This window comes from Aphelocoma coerulescens, chromosome 19 (assembly GCF_041296385.1).
Source record: "Aphelocoma coerulescens isolate FSJ_1873_10779 chromosome 19, UR_Acoe_1.0, whole genome shotgun sequence".
Classification (NCBI taxonomy): domain Eukaryota; kingdom Metazoa; phylum Chordata; class Aves; order Passeriformes; family Corvidae; genus Aphelocoma; species Aphelocoma coerulescens.
In genome coordinates this window covers 6,956,391-6,976,426 of record NC_091032.1, presented here as the reverse complement: position 1 = coordinate 6,976,426, position 20,036 = coordinate 6,956,391, and the positions used below count along the sequence as shown (strand labels likewise).

Genomic DNA, 20,036 nt, shown 5'->3' with positions numbered 1-20,036 from the left:
ACCGCAGCACAGGCACCTCCCGGCACGGGATGCCTCCTCCTCCTGCTTGGTGCACCAGAGTGACACGCTGTGGCTTTGCCGGTACTAGGGAGCCCAGACTGGGGAGCTGGGTGCACTTGGGGGTCTCTCACACAAGGTGCTGGCACACAGGGAGGCCTGGTTCTCCCCCAGGCCCCACTAAGCTCCCTGGAATGTTTCTGGTCCTAATTTAAATAAAAATGATCCTTTTTGAAACAGGAAATTATAGACATATTTTGGGCTGTTGCTCTGGAAGCCCCTCCCCAGCTGGGGCAGGACGGTGCCAGGCTCTCTGTGCACCATGGAGGGGGTTTAACCCCCTCACCAGGTCTGTGCTGAGTCACCCTTGTCCCTGTGGACCCGGCTGGGCAGGGGCAGCACCCGCCGCATCTCGTGGGGTTGTCAGTGCTGTGGGGTGACAGGGGGCCAGCCAGTGCCACAGCGTGGCCGGGTATTGGGGATGGGGTGAAACCCCCTCTGTGTCCCAGGCTTGCTCCCAGAGTGGGGCAGCTGGGCTGGCTCGGCTCCACACTCGTATTTATTTATTTATCGGCGAAATTCCTCAGGCAGGGCCCAGGCGTGCGCCGGCCCAGCAGAAATATTCCAGAAACGCCTCTGACCGCTCCAGGGCTGCAGCAGGACCACAGGCATCCGGCGGGGGCACTGGCTGACCTTGCGTGCCACTGTCCACGGGCACCCAGGTCCCTGCAGGTCGCTGTCCCCAGGGTGCAAGGCCACTGTGCCATGGCGTGGCTGGGTTCCCTGTGTCCCACCAGGGTGGGATGTGGGACTCTCATCGTGTTAGAGGCACTTTTATCGTTTTTCCGTGCTTGTGAAGTTCTTGGTTTGGCTCTTTTTCTGCTCTCACTGAGGGGTTGGTGCTGCTGTGGTGTCCCAGTGTGGGGGAGTCCCAAGGGGTCCTGGGAGGGGGCTTGTGTCCAGTGGGCTCAGCCATGGGCCAGCACGTGTCTGTCAAATTTCCTGGCAAAGGAGTGAGAGAAATAATGTTGGCCAGGCAGAAATGCTGCTGTCACCAAACAGCTGGGCTGGGCATCACAGTGGAGGTGTCTTCAATCCTCCCAGCTCTCTGGGGACACCTGTGTCACCACAGGCACTCTCTGCTGTGTTATGCCGGCCCTGCCAAGGGTGTTTGATGTGGCCTGTCCCTTGTGCAGTGGGGTGTGCCAGGCTGGAACCCCCTGCTTCCCATGGGAATGGTCTTTTGCTCAGGACACATCTGTCTCCTTTAGATCGGGCAGGGACCTGCTCAGCTGCCAGCTGGGGTCCCAGTGTGCCATGCCTGTGTCAGTGCTGCTCCTCCATGCCACCAGCGTGCTTGGCTCCCTGCCACCAGCTCCTTCCAGCAGCCCCCTCACGGGGAGGCCCCCAACCCCCAGCCCCTTGCCCGCTGCCCCACTCCCGCTGTTTCCAGGGAGACCTTGGACTTCCAGAGGCAGCTTTGCCATGAAAATGTCTTTACCATGGGCTGCTGGGGTGCTATCCATCCCCAGGAGCATTTTGGGGGGATCTTGTGTTCATGGGAAAGCTGAAGGAGGAACAAGAAGTGTCAGGGTTGCACCGCCTGGCACGACACCAGGAACCCAGCTCTGACACCAGGCACCCCGGGGTACAGGAGTGTGCAACCCCATATCTTGAGGCACAGAGCCCTCCCTGGCTCCCCCAGCTCCACAGCTGCACTTGGCTTGGGGGTGTCTTTCTCACTCTCTCCGTGTGGACGGAGGCCGGGCAGTTCCCCCCGCGGCGGAGCCCACATCACTTCCTCTGGCAGTGGCGGCGGTGACGGTGGTGGTGGCGAGGCCCCACTGCCCGCGTGTTCCCCCCCAGCTCTCCCTCCGGCTGCTGCTGCGCCGGCGGGGCCCTCGCATTCCTCGGCTATTTTTAGGGTGGCCCTATCAGCCCAGCTGTCCCCGCTGCCGGCTGCCGCCCCACTAGTGCCTCTCCCGTGCGGTGCCGCGCTCGCCCCGGCGGAAACCCCGCTCCTGGCTCCCTCTGGTAAGGTGGGGACCCCCGGCGTGGCCAGCACGGCTTGGGGAGCACGAGGGGGGCATGTGGGAGACAGTCCTGGCGCTGGGAGTGGGGACTGTGAGGCTGAACCCACCCCTGTGGCGCTTTGGTGGCTGGGGGTTGTTTGTTGTGGGGACCTCATGGCCAGTGCTCTCTGGAGACCTTTGTGGCAGTGCCAGGCTGCTTGGAGGTGGGAGTGCTGTGGGCAGGGGGTTTGGGGGGGTTCTGACCCACAGGTGGGTTCATCTCCAGACCCTAGTGCTCAGCCTGTGCTCCTGGCACTGGCATTTCACAGCATGGTGATGGTTGGGGGGTACAGGGGAGCCCTCAGGGATGTACTCCCAGACTGCTGGGTTGGTTTGGTGGCTCCCCTGTGCCACACCTGGCCATGGGAGGGGGCTTCTCCCCAGTGGCCCCAAGCACAACCTGGGGTTGGAGAGCGATTGCCATCCAGGGCAGGAGGTCCCACCAGAGCTGCCTGGCTGCTGGCACAGGGTCAGGCTCAGAATAAACCCTGGCTCTCAGGGCAAGCAGGGAGCTGGGGCAGAAAATATCCCTTCCCTCACCCTGGCATTTGCTTACCGCAGCGGGCTGGCCCGCTCGGGGGAGTGGGGCCACGGTCCTGCAGCCTGACTAAAGGGGCTTTTTTTGCACGGTGAGCTTTGCTAGGTCTCAGACTGGTCACCTGCCTGTCCCCAGAGCCCCTCCTGCGGGCACTGTTTGTATGCTGGGCAGGGCCAGGTGGGCTCAGACCCCCGCTCCTGAGGATCCCAGGTGGGGAAGGGCACCATGCCTGTACCCTGGGCCGTGGTTTGGCGTTCTGTGTGCTGTCCCCAGTCCGTCTCACCTCTCCCTCTCTCCCCAGCCAGGGCTGCGGCTCCATGAGACATCACCATGGCGTTCTCATCCCGGTTTGCATTCTGGGAGCAGAAGGGAAGTCTCTCTCGCATGTTTGCCTGCACCCCACATTTGGGTCACGCTGCTGACCGGCTCCCCCAGTTTGCCCAGTGCTGGCACCGTGTTTGGAGCAGCACTCCCAGCCTCACTGTGCTGCCATGACAGGGGCTGTGCCAGGCAAACAGGAGCTTGGCCAGGGCTGGGGTCACCAACACAGCCATGCATGTGATCACTAACACCATCACTAACGGCTTTGCCAGTGGCTGGTGCAGCCCCTAACTCAGTGTGAGCCACCTTAGTGCCACCTGCCAGCCAGGAGCTGCTGTGTGATGGCGAGTCGGGGTGTGCTGGCCACAGGATGCACCACACGCTGCCACCACAGTGTCACAGCCAAGTCCTGGCACTCAGAGACATGGCTCAGGGCAGAGTTTGGCCGCCCACCTCCCCCAGAGGCCCCTGGTTTCCCCGGGTCAGCAGGGATCTGGCATGTCCCACTTGCGGCTGCTGCAGAGATTAGCTGGTGACACTTAAAACGTGCTGTGACACCGGGGGGGTGACGTGCAGAATGACAGAGCCCTGCAGGAGCAGTGGTGGGACTCTGAACCAGCTCCCTCACTGGCTGCACATGATGAGAGGGCCCAGGCCATCTCTCCCACCTTTGGGGTTTGCCATAACCAGGGTGCATCTCTGTGCTTCACCCCTGTTTTTTCAGCTGATGGGAAGCCTGGAAGGACACACGTCCTTGTCCCTGCAGTGGGCTGCAAATTGGGGCTGGCATGGAGCAATGGTCCTGGTGGGTTTTCTGGCAGCGAGGCCCCACAGTGGGCTGAAACGTGCTCCTCTTGTTTGTCTGACCCTCAGGTCAAGGACGAGGACAAATCTTTAGCTGTGAAAAGACCCGTGAAGGAGGACGGGGCTGTAAGTGTCACAGGGCACGGGCAGGGTGGAGCTTTTGGGGATGGGGCTTGTCCTTGGTGGGAACAGCCCCTGTGACAGGGCTTGGGGACACCATCCAGGGTCATGGGCTTAGTGATGCCCTGAGCACTGAGTTTTACCCCCGTGCTGGCAGCCTGAGGGTCAGTGGGTCACTGTATGTGGGGCAGGGAGGTCACCACTGCTCCTTGCCCTGGGATTCATTGTGGGGCTGTAGGTTGGTGGGGAAGGGTGCTGTGTCCCCAGTGCTGGGGTCTGGCTGGGAGCTGTGCTCCGTGGCAGGGCAGAGCCCTGGGCACCACCACGTCCCAAAGAGCAGTGGAGGCTGGACCTCCACTCACACCGGTGTCGTTGTGGCTGCAGTCAGAGAGCCTGAAGGATGCAGCATCTGCACCCCCGAAAGCTGAGCCCCCAAAACCTGAGCCTGGGAAGAGCCCTGAACCCACTAAGAGCCCTGAGCCTGTGAAGAGCCCCGAGCCACCTCCTGGGAGAGGGAAGAGCCCAGAGCCGGTACTGAATGGGGCAGCTGTGAATGGGCTGGAGGGCCCGGCCACTGAGGAACAGGGAGACGATGGTCAGGGGCTGTCCCGCCGCAAGGTGGTCCGGGTGGTGCGCAAGGTGGTCCGCAAAGTCCTGCCAGGGGAGGACACTGGCAGTGCCAAGGAGCCGGGACGAGATGCCAAATCTCCTGAGCCAGTGCCACCCCCAAGGAAGGAGGAAATAGGCCGTACCAGTGTCCCGGCTCCCCCAGCCCCGCCACCTCCCCCCACCGTGGTGCCTTCAGCTCCGGCCAAGCCAGAACCCAAGGATGAGATCTCAGAGGGGCTCAAAACCCTCATGGCAAAGGGCAAAACCAAGGAGCACCGGCCGCGGCTCCGGCCGGGGGACAGGCAGGAGAAGTCCCGTGAGCCGGCTGGAGGGGACGCAAAGCCGTCCCCGGGCGCCGAAGCCAAGCCACAGCCACCAGTGCAGCCTTCAGGAGGGAAAGCAGAGCCAGCAAAGGCGCCTGCTCTGAAACCCACAGCCCTGGAGAGGCACAAGGTACCGGTGTGTGCACGGTGGGGGATGCTCTAAGTGTCCCCAGTGCAGCATGGTGTGATCTCACCTGCATGGTTTGCAGTGGTTTTGGGATGTGTGGTGTGGGTGGGAGTCACTTTTTTGGGGCAGTCGTGTGTGCTGTGGCCACGTCATCATACTGCCCCTTGTCTCCCCTCCATTTCATGTGGAGAAGAAGCTGCAGACCAGCGAGAAGCGGCCCACCCCTGTGAAAGCTGCCCCAGCTGCCCCCCAGCAGGTGTGTAGGAGTGGGGACCCAGGTCCCTGGACACTGTGGGTACACGCTGGTACCCAATTGTGCCTTCACCTTGGGACCCGCCCCAAGCACTGATGGGCTGCAGGGCTGGGAAAGCCTTTGCAATGGCCCCACTGGTGCCCATGTGCCAGGGCTGTGAGGTCTGTGGGGCAGCTGGCCTGGAGCTAATGGTGCTCTGCCTCCAGGCTGCCCCCGACCCTGCTTCCCCTGGCCCCGCGTCCCTGCTGAGCCCATCCGAGGAGGCGCAGCTGCGGCTGGAGAGGATCTTCACCACTTCTGTAATTCCAGAGGTGTTGGTGCTTGCGTGTCACCTTCCCAGGGACGGGGAGACGTGGGCACTGTGTGGCTGTCCCAGACATGCTGTGTGCTCTGCACACAGTGACTGTGCCCCTGTATCTGGCTGCCAACCCCATGGTCCATCTCTGGGTGACACTGGCAGCAGGGAATGGATGACCAGGGCTGTTGGTGGGTTTGGGAATCACTGCCCAGCCCAGCGTGCTGGGCATGGGGAACTGCCGGCATCCCCACGGGGGCCCCAGGCACACTGTGGTGGCTGGGATGGATGATGTCCTGGTGGTGCTGTGTGAGTCATGGCCATGCCAGGGCCCTGTGGCTTGTCAGGGTGCTGCTTCTGCTCTCTGCCTCTCACCCCCTCTCTTCTTTCTCTCCTCCTTCCTTGCTGCCATTAGCTGGACCCCGCCGCCTCCGCTTCGGCACCCAGCCAGGTACTGTACCCCCGTCCTCAGGAGCCCTCTGCCTCCACCAGCGACCCCCTGCCATCCTCTGTCTGCCGGTGGGCTGGCATCTGCGCCCGTGCCTCGTGCTGGAGCGTAAGGCTTTCCCCATCCCACCCTGCTCCGTGGGCTGCCGCGGGGCCAGCAGGTGCCAGGGCAGCCAGGGCTGGGTGCCTCTCCCCTCCCCAGCGAGGCTGTGCCAGGAAGCCAGATGTTCCAGGAGGGTGCCCTCAGTGGAGCTGGCACAACTGGGGCGGGCAGGGGTGTGGAGCAGGGTGTGAAGGGGCAGAGTGCTGGCATTGGCAGGATGCATGGCTCATGCCAAAGCAGCTGTGGCAGAGCTCAGAGCAGGGTCAGTGCAGTGACCCCCAGCCACAGGGCTTTGGCAGCACGGCCTCGTGGCCAGCGTCCTTCCCAGCTCCATGTATGTCCAGCACTGCACTGGACTTGCCACCCCGCTGTCCACAGTGGTGGCCGTGGCATGAGGAGCGCCCGCAGGGTTTGGCACAGCGGTGCTTTGCCCCCCCTCGCTCCTCCCCGCCTCTTTCTGTGCTGTGTGCGGGGCAGGGCTGAGCCCTTCTCGCCTTCACCGCCGTCTCTCGGCCTCGCCAGGGTCCAGCGGATGATGCGCCGGCAGCTCCTCTTGGCCCCGTCCCTGCTGCAGCTCAGGTTTGGCTTTGGGGCTCATCCTGCTCTCCGTGTGCCAGGCACATCCCCACTGTGCCGGCCACGCCAGCCTGGCATTTCCCACGTCACAGTCCTGTGCCATGTCCTGTGTGTCTCCATTATGTGCCTCAGTGTGTCCTGTGTCCCTGCAGCATGTCCCTGCAGCATGTCCCGTGTCCCCATAGCATGTCTGGTGTCCCTGCATCCTGACACGTGGCTGGCATGGGTGCCCGCTCTCAGGGCTGTGGTTTGGGAGCTTGGCCCCTCCAGGCTTGCCCGAGGTGGCCGTAGTGAATGTGCCTGTGGGTCACTGTGTCTTTATGTCTGTCCCAAGCTGTGGCAGGATCCCGGTGGTCTCTGCAGCCCTGAGCCCAGTGGGCAAACTGGGGACATACTGGAAGGGCTTGTGGCTTGTGAAGGTGGTCTGGATGGCCAGAACATGGCCCTGTGACCAGCCAGCCCTGCTCCCTCCAGTCCCAGAGATGTGGGCAGGGGGTGAGACAGGGCAGGGGGCAGGTGACTACAACCTCTCCACATCTGCTGTCCTTCAGGCCAAGACGGAGGAGCAGATAGCAGCCGAGGAGGCCTGGTACGAGACTGAGAAGGTGTGGCTGGTGCACAAGGATGGCTTCTCCTTGGGTGAGCCAGGGGCACTGCTGGGACACAGCACCCCATCCTTCCTGTGGCACAGCGAGCCCCCCTGACCCTACTGCGGTGTCCCTGGGGGCTGCCAGCACAGCCCCTCTGAGTGCCCTATGCCCCTTGCAGGCAGCCAGCTGCGGCCGGAGGCGGGCAGTCCCCTGCCCGAGGGCAAGGTGAAGGTGAAACTGGACCACGATGGAGCCGTCCTGGAGGTGGAAGAGGACGACGTGGAGAAGGTAGGGCTGCGGGGCGGGGGCCGGCGGGGCAGAGCCCCGTTCCCCGCCTGACCCGCCCCACCCCAACCTCGCTGCCAGGCAAACCCTCCGTCCTGCGACCGTGTGGAGGACCTCGCCAGCCTCCTCTACCTCAACGAGTCCAGCACGCTGCACACGCTGCGCCAGCGCTACGGCGGCAACCTCCTGCACACCTACGCCGGGCCCACCATGGTCATCATCAACCCACTGAGCTCCCCCTCCATGTACTCTGAGAAGGTGACGCTGCAGCGGGGTGACACCGGAGGGGACAAGCAGCTGGCGCCGCGCAGAGGGGACAGAGGGGTGGCAGGGTGCTGACCATCACCCGCCTCCCCTCCCCGTCCCCTCCAGGTCATGCACATGTTCAAGGGGTGCCGCAGGGAGGACACGTCCCCGCACATCTACGCCGTGGCGCAGGCCGCGTACCGCAGCATGCTGATGAGCCGCCAGGACCAGGCCATCGTCCTGCTGGGCACCAGCGGCAGCGGCAAAACCACCAACTGCCAGCACCTGGTCCAGTACCTCGCCACCATCGCCGGCAGCACCGGCAAGGTCTTCTCTGGTGAGTCCCTGGCGGGGCACTGAGTCCCCTTGTCCTGCCTGCACACGCCCCTCGCTTTGCAGTCACAGCCCCACGCACGTGGCAGCGGCCGGACACGCGCCAGAGGGGCTGTCACTGTGTCACGCCGGTGCCTTTGCCGCGCTCCTGGGGGCTGCTGCGGCGCAGAGCATGGCACAGGAGCAGCAGCACCTGCCTGGCTGGCTCTGGCCCCCTGCCACTGCACAGCCCCTGCACCGCCCTACTTCTCTTCCCGCAGTGGAGAAGTGGCAGGCTCTCTACACCATCCTGGAGGCTTTTGGCAATAGCAGCACCGGCATGAACGGCAACGCCACCCGCTTCTCCCAGATCATCTCTCTGGACTTCGACCAGGCTGGGCAGGTGGCGTCTGCCTCTGTACAGGTGAGGGGGCCGGGGTGGCCCCCCCAGCACGGGAGCTGGTCCATCCTTGTCAGCGTGGCTTCTCTTGGTGTGGGAGCGAGTCCATCCTCACTGGAGTGTTGCCCAGAGAAGCTCTAACTGCCCTGTCCCTGTAAGCGTTCAAGGCCAGGTTGGACAGGGCTTGGAGCAGCGTGATCTGGGGGAAAGTGTCCTTGCCCATGGCAGGGGTTTGGAACTCGTTGATCTTTAAGGTCCCTTCCAATCCAAACCATTCCATGATTCCGTGATTCTCCCGGTGTTTTCTACACTGCAAGCTCTGCCATAGACCCCCAGCCCCATGCTCGCAGCACTCAGCACCCTGGCATCCTGCTCTCATCCTTGCTCACACCCAGATCAGATGGGCTCCCTATCCTTGCTGAGTTAGTCCCAAAATCAGGGGACATGTCTTCCAGACACCTCCCTGCTGTAGTAACAGCAGAGCCCTTAAAATCCAGGAGAGCCACTCCGTGCTCTTGTGGTAGCATTCACTGAAGAGAGATGCTCATGGGCTGCTTGGGTGACGTTTGCATTCACATGGTGCCCTGCAGTGGGAGGGACACCCTCACACCTCTGTGGGGACCCTGGGCTGGCAGCAAGGACGAGGCTGGGGCGGGCTGGGTGGTCTCCGTGGGAGAGGGGCACTTGGGGGCAGCTCCCAACTCTCCCACCTCCACCAGACACTGCTGCTGGAGAAGCTGCGCGTGGCCCGGCGCCCGGCCAACGAGGCCACCTTCAATGTCTTCTACTACCTGCTGGCCTGCTCTGACAGCACCCTGCGGTGAGCTGGGGGGGAGGGCACAGCCCCCATCGTGAGGGGGGGTCTCTGGGACCTCCCCCATGGGGCCAACCATGGTGTTTATTCCTGCAGGACTGAGCTTCACTTCAACCACCTGGCAGAGAACAATGTCTTCGGCATTGTGCCGCCCTCTAAGGTTGTTGCCATGGGGAGCTGTGGGGGAAGATGGGGGTCTCTGGCCCATTTGAGTGCAGGGGGAGGCAGAGCTGGGCTCCCAGACCGATGGCTTCTGTTGTTTTCCACAGCCGGAGGAAAAGCAGAAGGCAACCCAGCAGTTCAGCAAGCTCCTGGCAGCCATGAAGGTGATGGGCATCTCAGGAGATGAGCAGAAAGCCTTCTGGCTCATCCTGGGAGCCATTTACCATCTAGGAGCTGCTGGGGCAACCAAAGGTAGTGAGCTGGGAGCCATTAATGAGGGGAGATTTGGGACTGATGGATGTGAGGGGTTCCAGAGCCAGAGTCTCCTGCAGTGCAGCCAAGCCCTGGGGGAGGGGGTGGGGGCTGTATCAGCTGAGGGACAGTGCCCTGCCATCCTGGGTGCTTTGGGACACCCAGTTTGATCCCCATGGTCGGGGTGGACTCGTTAACTGGTGGGAATTGAACACACCCAGACCCTGGGCTGGCCCCTGACAACTTGGGGGAGTGGGGGCCTGGGTGGGGCCTAAGGGAGTCGGGTGGGGGGTGTCCCCCCATTCCCAGTGTAACACCTTTCCCTCCATCCTCCTCGCAGAGCCACTGGCAGATGGAGCTGGTAATGGGAGTGGGGAGGGCTCTGCTCTCGGGGGTGCCACGCAATGCTGGTTTGGGGGCTGCACTGGGGGCTTGGGATGCTGCTGGTGTGCTTGGACCAACCCTGACCCTGGCTGTGTCCTGGCAGCCCCAAATTTGCCTGCTGCTCGTGAGGACTCCCAACCCCGTCCTGTCAGCACCATTGATGGTGTGGGGCAGGGCTGCCTTGGCACACAGAGCTCACCATGGGTGTGAGTCTCCCACAGCACCAGCTTTGCTCTCATTCCTGGGGATGGAAAATTTGGCTTTGTGGGCTGCCCTTCTCTCCCTGTGGCTTTCTCTTTCTGCCTGTTGTGCTGGAAGCCCCTGCGGTGCTGCACACTGGTGGGAGAGCTGGGCATGTCACCCCTAAAATGGGCACCTGGAGCTGGTGGCTGCACCCAGGGAATTTGCAGCCCTGGGGGAAAAAATGAGCTGGGGATGAGAAGTGAGAGACCGGAGGGGTCTGGATGCACGTTGGGGTGCAGGGCTGGCCCGTGGTGTGTTCTTGGGGTGCAGTGCTGGCCCATGGGGTGCTCTCAGGGCACTAGAGGGCAGCAGGATCCCACTGCAGCCACCACAGCGGGATGCTCAGGCAGCTCCGGAGCCTCTCCATGGGAGCCTGCTGTGTGGGGGAACCCCAGATGCTGCTGGGGGGGGAGCATTGCTGCATCCTGCTCGGGGCGAGCATCCCGCTCCCAGGTCTGTGCTGCTGCTGCTGCTGAAGCCTCCCCTGCGCCTCGTGGACACTGGGGGTGTTCAGAGGCAGCTGAGTTGCACCAGCCCCACAATTTCCTTGACCCTGGGCTGGATCCAAAAGGGGCTCCCCATGCGCCGGGGCAGAGCCGAGCTGCTCCCCAGCAGTGCCCATGGTGCGGGGGGCTCACAGGGGAGGGACCCCCATGCCAGGTCACAGTTCGTCACTGCAGCGATGGCTGGGGAGGGGGCAGGCATGGCATGTGCGGTGGCGTGGTGGCAGGAGGGCGTCCCCGTGCCGTCCCGTGCCGTTGTTTCTAACCCCTGTCTCTGTTCGCATGGTGCATGCTGCCCTTTGCAATGCAGACGCCGACGAAGGTAAAGTCCCGTTCTCCGCGCGTGTCTCTGGCTTCCCCCTCCCCCAGTGCCACCATCATCCCGCTTCCGTGTCCCTGTGTGTCACCATTAACCTGCTCCCACCGCCCCCAGCGTCCTTGTCTCTGTGTCTGTCCGGCTGCGCTGCGGCTGTGTCACCAAGCAGGGACATGTCCCCGCGTGGGGTGGCTCAGAGCCTCAGAGGTCCCTGGGTAGTGGTGGCAAGGGGTCCGTGCTTCACACCCGTGTGGCTCCAGGCTCAGCCCTGCAGCAGCACAAAGCCATTCACCCCTGTCTCCTCTAGACCCCAAACATCTCGTGTCTCCTCAAACCCCAAAACGTGTGCTCCCACTGTACCCATCATCCCCAGCCTACTCTGTGGGTCCCTAAGATCATCTCAGGCCTGTTTGGAAACACTCCCCATTTTTGGGGGTGCCCTGCTAGGCTCTGAGCCCTCTTCTCCACCCTTCAGCTGGGAGGAAACAGTTTGCACGGCACGAGTGGGCTCAGAAAGCTGCGTACCTGCTGGGCTGCAGCCTGGAGGAGATCTCCTCTGCCATCTTCAAGCACCAGCCCAAGGGCACCCTGCAGCGCTCCACCTCCTTCCGGCAGGGCCCCGATGAGTCTCCCCTGGGGGACAGTGGCACAGGTAGGGTGAGATATGGGGGGGACAGCAGATGGCCCGGAGAGGGATGCTGGGCTGGGGACACTCAGCTTTGCTTTGGCCAGGTCCCAAGCTGACGGCGCTGGAGTGCCTGGAGGGCATGGCAGCTGGCTTGTACTCCGAGCTCTTCACGCTCCTCATCTCCCTCCTCAACAGGTACGTGCTGGGGGGGCTGGCAGGAGAGCTGGGGGGTGCCTGGCAGCAGCCACTGACCCCACTGTGTCCCTTTGTGCTCCCCCCAGGGCGCTGAAGTCGAGCCAGCACTCGGTGTGCTCGGTGACGGTGGTGGACACCCCCGGGGCGCAGAACCCCGAGCTGGCAGGGCAGAGCCGAGGGGCCACCTTTGAGGAGCTCTGCCACAACTACGCCCAGGAGCGCCTGCAGCAGCTCTTCCACCAGCGCACCTTTGCCCGCGAGCTGGAGCGGTACAAGGAGGTACCAGGGACACCCAGGGCTGCCATCACCTCCTTCACTCCTGCCCTCCTACACCCACGTGAACGTCTCCTACGTGTCCCTCCTGATTTCTCACCCAGTGGTCACTCTGGACCAGTCCAACCAAAGCAACTCTGACACGATGCTCGGTGCTCAGGGCTTTCCTCAGGGCTCCTGTGCTGGCTGTGGAGCACAGCAAAGGCGGGCTGGGCTGGGATGTGTTGGAGTAGCTGTGGGTGATGGTGGTCACTGCTGCTGCTCCATCTCACCACTGACAGCCCACAGGGACCCTTCTATGTATCCTGGTCCCCTCTTAGCATGTGGCATCACCCTAAACCCCATCGAGATCAACACCCTGATGGGCTCACGATCCCTATCACTGCTATTCTGCGGAGTGGACACTCACCTGCCTCTGTTTCCCCTCACCAGGAGAACATAGAGCTCGCCCTGGCTGATGCTGAGCCCAGCTCCTCTGGCTCCATAGCTGCTGTAGACCAGTCCTCACACCAGGCACTGGTAAGCACCTTCCACTCTTCCTTCCATCCACATCACGGCATCAGATGGGCAGCTTTTTGGCACTTCCGTGGTAGAGGGGGAGGAAAGGGGCTGTCCTGAATGCTTGGCCATGAGAGCATGGGTACGAGTGTGTGTGCAGCCCACATACCTGGTGCATCCCCCAGCATGGTTTTCCCCTCCTGTCCTGGGAGCTGCTTGTGCTGTGGGCAGGGGGCTTGGAAACTGTGATCTCTGGGGTGCTCCAGTTCTCAAATTGCTCTGGTCCCCAGGATGCTCTGGTCCCCAGGGTGCTCAGGTCCCCAGTGTCCATGGGTCCCCAAGGTTCTCCAGTCCCTACTGGAGGAGGCTGCAGAGACCAGGGGTGCTGCTGGCACCATCCCTGTGCTGGGTTTCAGCCCAGTGCTGCATTTCCCACCTCCGTGAGATACGCTGCAAGAGTGTCCCATATGGACTCTTTCCCTGCTGGGGAGCAGGATTCAGGAGCCCTCTCACACAGTGGGAGGTTGCATGACTCCTGGGTGGCCTGGGTGCCCTGTGTCACCCCATGTCCCTGCCCTGGGGGACACTGGTGTGCCGGACCAGCTGCCAGCATGGTGACCCTGCAGGTCCGGTCTCTGGCCCGCACGGACGAGGCGCGGGGGCTGCTGTGGCTTCTGGAGGAGGAGGCGCTGCAGCCAGGCGGCAGCGAGGACACCTTGCTGGAACGGCTCTTCTCCTACTACGGCCCCCAGGAAGGAGGCAAAAAAGGTATGGAGGGGGGCCTGGGACCGTGGGGATGTGTCCACTAGGCCAGAAACAACTTCTGTAATGGAAGGTGTCCCTGCCCATGGCAGGGGGGTGGAATGAGATAATCTTTAGGGTGTCTTCCAACCCAAACCATTCTGGGATTCTGTGACATGCCCCATGGTCCCTGGGGCTGTGCTCACTGGTGCTGTTTCCCCACAGGGCACAACCCGCTGCTCCCCAGTGACAAGCCCCGACACTTCCTCCTGGGCCACAGCTCGGGGACCAACTGGGTGGAGTACGATGCTACAGGATGGCTCAACTACGTCAAGCACAACCCAGCCTCCCAAAACGCCTCTGTCCTGCTACAGGAGTCCCAAAAGTGAGCAGGGTCCTGGGGTGGGAGCATGGCGGGGGGAGAGGTGATGCTGGGGGGGTAACACAGCCTCTGTGCCCTGCAGGAAGGTGATCAGCAGCCTGTTTGCCGGGCGTGGCGGGTCGGCGCTGGTGCTGTCGGGCTCGGTGGCGGGGCTGGAGGGGGGCTCCCAACTGGCCCTGCGCCGGGCCACCAGCATGCGCAAGACCTTCACCACCGGCGTGGCTGCGGTCAAGAAGAAATCCCTGTGCATCCAGATCAAGTTGCAAGTGGTGAGTGAGGGCTTGTTGGGGGGGGAATCCCTGCATCTGGCTGGGGCACCTCTGCACGTCACCGCTCACCCTGCTCTGCCGCACCTGCAGGATGCCCTCATCGACAGCATCAAGAAGTCCAAGCTCCACTTCGTGCACTGCTTCCTGCCCAAGGCGGGGGGCAGCGGGGACCCCCAGGCTGTGCCGTGCCGGCGGGTGAGCGGCAGCGAGCTGGAGCTGCCCACGGAGCACTGCGAGGCCGGGCTGATGCAGCTGGACGTGCCCCTCCTGCGTGCCCAGCTCCGCGGCTCCCGCCTGCTCGACGCCCTCCGCATGTACCGCCAAGGTGAGCCCTGGCACCAGGGGTGGACAACACGGAGGTCCTAGCTGCCATCTCCTTGCTGGAGAGCCAAAGACCCCCAGGAAGCCCTTCAGCACATACCCTTGCTCTGAACTCTGGAGCCCCTCCCCAGGGCGGTCCTGTCCCTGTCCCCCCTCCCCTGCAGGGCTGTTATCTGGGCTGGGAACAGGCATGGCCTTAACTGGGTGCCTCCCCTGGTGCCGTTGGTTCCTGGCAGCAATCCCATTGACATCCAGCCCCTGTCCCACTGGAACAAGGGCCTCTGGGTTGTGCTCAGCAAAGCATTTATTGATACATTGGCTGGCCAGCCACCCGGCCGAGGGTTTATTCCTTGGAGGCCAGACCCTTCCTGCTGTGATTGGAAATCGATGCCACCTGCACACCTCCTGGATCGATGGCCGTAGCCAGCCGGCCGTGCTGGGGTCAATGTCTCCATCAATACCTCATCGTTAATTAAGATATGGAGGCTCAGTGCTGGAGCCTGATGCAGGAGCTGGCTGTGGCTCAGAGTGGAGCCAGAGCAGGACTTGCACAGGCAACACGTGTCCCTGCTCTCCCCCCGAGGAGAGATTTGGCTACTTTCTCCTCAGATCCCGGCCAAAATTGCTGGAGAACGCAGCCAAGGAAAACCTCCCAGGGAGGCTGGGGGCATTCCAGCAATGCCTGACCCTATGGGGAACTTGTGTCACGTGGGGTGACCCCATCAGCTCTCCCAAAACATGAGCCTCAGCATGTCAGGGCACGTGGGACTGTCCCTGGCCATCCCCCAGGTGTCCTGGCTGCCCACACAGCTCCACTCTCCCTTGCTTCCCCAGGTTACCCCGACCACATGGTGTTTGCGGAGTTCAGGCGGCGCTTTGATGTCCTGGCCCCACACCTGACCAAAAAGCATGGGCGCAACTACATCGTGGTGGATGAGAAGCGGGTACGTGCCCCATGTCAGAGTCACTGCTGTGGTCCAGGGTCCCCTACACCCTGGAGTGCCTGGCCCTGACACCTTTCCCTCCCTGCAGGCAGTGGAGGAGCTCCTGGAGTCACTGGACCTGGAGAAGAGCAGCTACCACATGGGCTTGAGCCGGGTACGGTGCCCGGCACCACCGGGTGTGGGTGTGGGCAGGGCTGTGCGTCATGGCACGGTGGGACAGCAAAAGGGCAGCACTGTTCGCTCCCACCCACGGCATTCCTCGTGCCTGGGGAATAAAACCCCACCGTGGGACAGGACCAGTGGCTGCGGAAGGGAGAGACGCATCCCCACCAGCGGGAGGGTGGCACGGCGTGGCCGGAGGGATGCCGGCACCCATCGCCGTCCTGCTCCCCTCCCGCAGGTATTTTTCCGGGCTGGATCACTGGCCAGGCTGGAGGAGCAGCGGGACACACAGACCAGCAGGAACATCACCCTTTTCCAGGCAGCGTGCAGGGGCTTCCTGGCACGGCAGCACTTCAAGAAGAGAAAGGTTCGTCCCAGCGACTCTCCCCTCCCCGCTCTGCTGCACAATTTCGCCTAAAATGGGCAGCGCAGCCTTTCTGCGCCTCCTGGGCCAGCACCTCCTCCTCCCGCCTCCCCCGGAGCCGTGGGGGGCCAGGGGGAACCGGGGGGCCAGGGGGAACCGGCAGGGAGGCTGCTGGGCATCGCCGCAGAAGGATGAAGCCACACTTCAGCTCCTACTTTTATCATTAGAGAAGGTGTAAAATAGGCATCTCGCAGTGCCTTGCTTTCCCAGGATTAGCATTTACAGGGGCTGGAGAGGATCAAACAGCAGATTTGCTGGTGCAATTAGCCTAAATGCTAATGAAGGGAAGCATGCTGGGGTGCTGGCAGGGGTGCTGAGCACCCACGCGCCCCGCTTTGCCCTGCTGGTGGCCCCGTACTGATCCCATGCCCTGTGCCCTGCACAGATCCAGGATTTGGCCATCCGGTGCGTGCAGAAGAACATCAAGAAGAACAAAAGGGTGAAGGATTGGCCCTGGTGGAAGCTCTTCACCACGGTGCGGCCCCTCATCCAGGTGCAGCTCACCGAGGACCAGATCCGCGGCAAAGACGTGGGTATCCATGCCAGGGGATGCTGGATGGAGCAGGGAGGGCTTGGGGGAGTGCTGGTCCTGGGCAGGGCCCCGTAGAGGGGTGGGATGCAGGACCCCATGGGTGGGGTCAGATGCAGAAGCTAACAGTGGGGTGGGATGCAGGATCCTGTGGTGGATTGGGATACAGGACCCCACAGTGGGTTGGGATGCAGGAGCCCATGATGGGGTGAGATGCACTACGACCATGTCTGCCTGCGTCCCGCCAGCGCCAGGCTCGAATTGCTCCCTAATTTGCGAATCAGCATGTCATTAGCATCCCAAGAGCCGGCTGTTGCTTGAGCCCAATTACAAGCGTGGAGAATGGAAGTGAAACCGTGTGCCAGAGGCAAATGCGGGGGCTCCGCTCGCACTGGCAACCAGACACCGGTGCACTCACCGAGCATGGAGCTGCTGCCTGGCTCAGTTTTCACCCTGACCTGCTGGGGACAGCACCTGGGTGGGGGCACCTGGGCGGGGGCACCTGGGCCCCCTGCTGGCCCCCCAGCCTGTGCTGGAACCAGAGGAAGAGAGAGGAAGATGTTAACAGCCAGACATGCTTCCACAGCACTGGCTGGTGGTCCCTGGTTCCACAGCATCCTGGTGGGCCCCCTCCCTCCCCACCTGGGCTGGGTGCACCCAAGCCCTTCAGCAAGCTGCTGATAGGTGGATTTGCTCCCACCCCCTCTCCCAAGGGATGTGGGTACCCCTTTGCAGCTTTTCTGGGACTGCCTGGCATTTCAACACCATTTATGGGGTTGGAGTCGGCAGACAGCGGAGCGGGTTGGGGAAAGTCCCTGCCCAGCCCTTGGCAGGGGAGAGCAGCCCTGGGGAGCCCCCACCCTGCCCATCCTGCGCTGGGGGGGTGCTGGGGAGGGGCAGAGAGCTGCCAGCCTCCTACCCGCCAGCCTCTTCCCTGCGCCTGCCCCCTCCCTCACCGCCCTCTCTGTTGCAGGAAGAGATCCAGCAGCTGAAGAGCAAACTCGAGAAGGTGGAGAAGGAGCGTAACGAGCTGCGGCTCAACAGCGACCGCCTGGAGAGCAGGGTAGGTCCTTGCCGGTGCCAGGATGGGGTATGGTGCTGTGCCAGCCTGCCCCAGCCAATGGCCCCATTCCCCCTGCTGCCCCCAGATCACAGAGCTGACGTCGGAGCTGACGGACGAGCGGAACACCGGCGAGTCGGCCTCCCAGCTGCTGGACGCTGAGACGGCCGAGAGGCTGCGGGCTGAGAAGGAGATGAAGGACCTGCAGGTAAATGGGCCCCTCCCTGGCCTCGCAGTGTCTCCTGTCCCCCGCAAGTGCTCACCACAGCCATGTCCCCTCCCAGGCCAAGTATGATGCCCTAAAGAAGCAGATGGAGTCGATGGAGATGGAGGTGATGGAGGCTCGGCTCATCCGGGCGGCCGAGCTCAATGGGGAACTCGACGATGATGATTCAGGTACTGTCCTGCCTCCAGCGCTGGCTGCTGGCACACCCTGCAGTGTCCCCCTTTCCCTGTGCCACCCCCACAGCCCCTTGGTGGCCGCATTTCCACAGGTGGCGAATGGCGGCTGAAATACGAGCGGGCAGTGCGGGAGATCGACTTCACCAAGAAACGGCTGCAGCAGGAGCTGGAGGACAAGCTGGAGGTGGAGCAGCAGGGCAAGAGGCAGCTGGAGCGCAAGGTGAGTGGGGCTCAGCCCTGGGGACTCCCTGGTCCCCCTCAGCATGGCTAGGACTGCAGGGACATGGTGGCATCCCGGAGCCCTCACTGCTCTGCCCACCTGTGCCTGCAGCTGGCGGACCTGCAGGCGGACAGCGAGGAGAGCCAGCGGGCGCTGCAGCAGCTGAAGAAGAAGTGCCAGCGCCTGGCTGCCGAGCTGCAGGACACCAAGCTGCACCTCGAGGGACAGCAGGGACGCAACCACGACCTGGAGAAGAAGCAGCGGAGGTGGGGACCATGTGCTGGCAGCGGGGGGGACACGGGGGACGCGCCTCTGGCGAAGTGGCATTACCATTTTAGCAGGGATTTGGGCACCTCACCAGCTCCTACTTGGCTGAGGTGTCTCTAGTGGGATGGGGCTGCCCAAGCTGGATGTGTTTGTTGTGGGGAGGATCCCCATGCCCTTTTGGGGGGGCCCAGAGCTGAGTGATCCCCCCTATGTGGGGTCATGTCCCATGGTGGAGGCTGCCAGTGCCCTGCTTCTGTGCTCAGCACACGCTGCCATCCCGTCCCCTCTCCCAGCCCCAAAGTTTGCTAACGTTATTAAGCAGCAGGGACGCTTTCATCTCATTATGGTAATGATCGCACACACAAATACAGCGAGAGAATCCAATCTAATTAATTTCAATTTCCGCGGATTGGAGTCTGTGCTAATGCAGCTGTTTATTACCCAGCGCGAGGAAAAATGGGGATTAGCCACCGAGGTGTTTAACGCAGGTCACAAACTCAAGCGCAGGGTTGTTTTCCAAGCCCCAAAGGCAGTGATTTCAGAGTAAACCCGGCTGATCCCATCCCAGGGGCGCTGGGAGAGACTGCCACGGCACTGCCTGGCTACAGGCTGTGCTGAGCACTCCTCCACCAGGGCCTTGTGTCCCCTCCAAGGGGTCACATGTCCCCTTCGGGGATGGGACCGGTGCCATGTCACGTGGAACCCCGGCACTGGGATGCAGCGGTGGGAGCCAAGCTGCTGCAAGAACCCATCTCTCCTAGAGAACTCTCCATATCCTGCTTGGAGGGTTTCGTGTCCCCACTTGCCTTGGAGTAGCCAAGTCCCTGCCATTGGCAGCCACAGTCCCATGGGCACGTGCTGGCCCTGGAGAACAGCTGAGGTGCTGCTGGGGTCGGTGCTGCAGGTGCTGCACTCCCCATTAGCACGGGGCGAAGGCGTCAGGAGGAGTGTCTGAGTGACTCGGTGCCACCGTGCTGGCAATTAAAGACTCATCAACAGTGTGTTTCAAACAAGCACTCGGCGGCACACCGCCCTTCCCAGGGCCTGCTGCTGAGGGAAGGGGATGCTCGGTGCAGTGCCCCTGGCACAGGGCTGAGGGTCAGTCCCTGGGCTGCTGAGCGCTCACCCCACTCTCCCCACGCAGGTTTGACAGCGAGCTCTCGCAAGCACATGAGGAGGCGCAGCGGGAACGGCTGCAGCGGGAGAAGCTGAGCCGAGAGAAGGATGTGCTGGTGGCCGAGGTCTTTGGCCTCAAGCAGCTGCTGGAGGTGAGTGACCCCCGGCCCCCTCCCCAGCCTCCCAACCACCAGGTGCCCCGGGCTGACGGTGACCCTGTCTCTCACAGGACAAGGACTCGGACATCGCAGGGCTGACGCAGAAGGCGGAGGCGCTGGAGGCAGAGCTGCAGGACATCTCCTCCCAGGAGTCAAAGGACGAAGCCTCCCTGGCCAAGGTGAAGAAACAGCTGAGGGACCTGGAGGCAAAGGTCAAAGACCAGGAGGAGGAACTGGATGAGCAGGCTGGGACCATCCAGATGCTGGAGCAGGTACGACGGGGAGGGGCGAGGTTTCTGGGTGGGGTGGTTTCATGCAGGGCTGTTATTACTTGGGCCGGGCTTGCCTGGGAAGA

At 62.7% G+C, this 20,036-nt stretch overlaps 2 protein-coding genes across 2 annotated transcripts in view; both read left to right on the top strand.

The window, feature by feature from the left end:
• MYO18A (myosin XVIIIA) overlaps window positions 1–20,036 on the top strand; it is a 36,171-nt gene that overhangs the window by 7,044 nt on the left and 9,091 nt on the right. The window contains exons 3-30 of the mRNA XM_069033647.1: window positions 7,137–7,224; window positions 7,354–7,463; window positions 7,542–7,718; window positions 7,833–8,043; window positions 8,300–8,442; window positions 9,138–9,238; window positions 9,329–9,392; window positions 9,502–9,646; window positions 11,087–11,098; window positions 11,568–11,744; window positions 11,825–11,915; window positions 12,002–12,194; window positions 12,621–12,707; window positions 13,313–13,454; window positions 13,653–13,812; window positions 13,892–14,078; window positions 14,169–14,403; window positions 15,234–15,343; window positions 15,432–15,497; window positions 15,744–15,872; window positions 16,315–16,458; window positions 17,432–17,521; window positions 17,607–17,726; window positions 17,803–17,914; window positions 18,013–18,140; window positions 18,252–18,406; window positions 19,552–19,675; window positions 19,753–19,953. Of these exons, the coding sequence (XP_068889748.1) occupies window positions 7,137–7,224; window positions 7,354–7,463; window positions 7,542–7,718; window positions 7,833–8,043; window positions 8,300–8,442; window positions 9,138–9,238; window positions 9,329–9,392; window positions 9,502–9,646; window positions 11,087–11,098; window positions 11,568–11,744; window positions 11,825–11,915; window positions 12,002–12,194; window positions 12,621–12,707; window positions 13,313–13,454; window positions 13,653–13,812; window positions 13,892–14,078; window positions 14,169–14,403; window positions 15,234–15,343; window positions 15,432–15,497; window positions 15,744–15,872; window positions 16,315–16,458; window positions 17,432–17,521; window positions 17,607–17,726; window positions 17,803–17,914; window positions 18,013–18,140; window positions 18,252–18,406; window positions 19,552–19,675; window positions 19,753–19,953 (3,702 nt within the window). The remainder of the gene's footprint in view (window positions 1–7,136; window positions 7,225–7,353; window positions 7,464–7,541; window positions 7,719–7,832; window positions 8,044–8,299; window positions 8,443–9,137; window positions 9,239–9,328; window positions 9,393–9,501; window positions 9,647–11,086; window positions 11,099–11,567; window positions 11,745–11,824; window positions 11,916–12,001; window positions 12,195–12,620; window positions 12,708–13,312; window positions 13,455–13,652; window positions 13,813–13,891; window positions 14,079–14,168; window positions 14,404–15,233; window positions 15,344–15,431; window positions 15,498–15,743; window positions 15,873–16,314; window positions 16,459–17,431; window positions 17,522–17,606; window positions 17,727–17,802; window positions 17,915–18,012; window positions 18,141–18,251; window positions 18,407–19,551; window positions 19,676–19,752; window positions 19,954–20,036) is intronic.
• LOC138120629 (uncharacterized) lies at window positions 3,725–7,036 on the top strand. Its single transcript, XM_069033440.1, has 8 exons — window positions 3,725–3,733; window positions 3,802–3,858; window positions 4,237–4,914; window positions 5,105–5,167; window positions 5,371–5,475; window positions 5,875–6,089; window positions 6,487–6,588; window positions 6,949–7,036. The coding sequence occupies exons 1-8, from the start codon at window positions 3,725–3,727 to the stop codon at window positions 7,034–7,036; spliced, it is 1,317 nt and encodes a 438-aa protein (XP_068889541.1).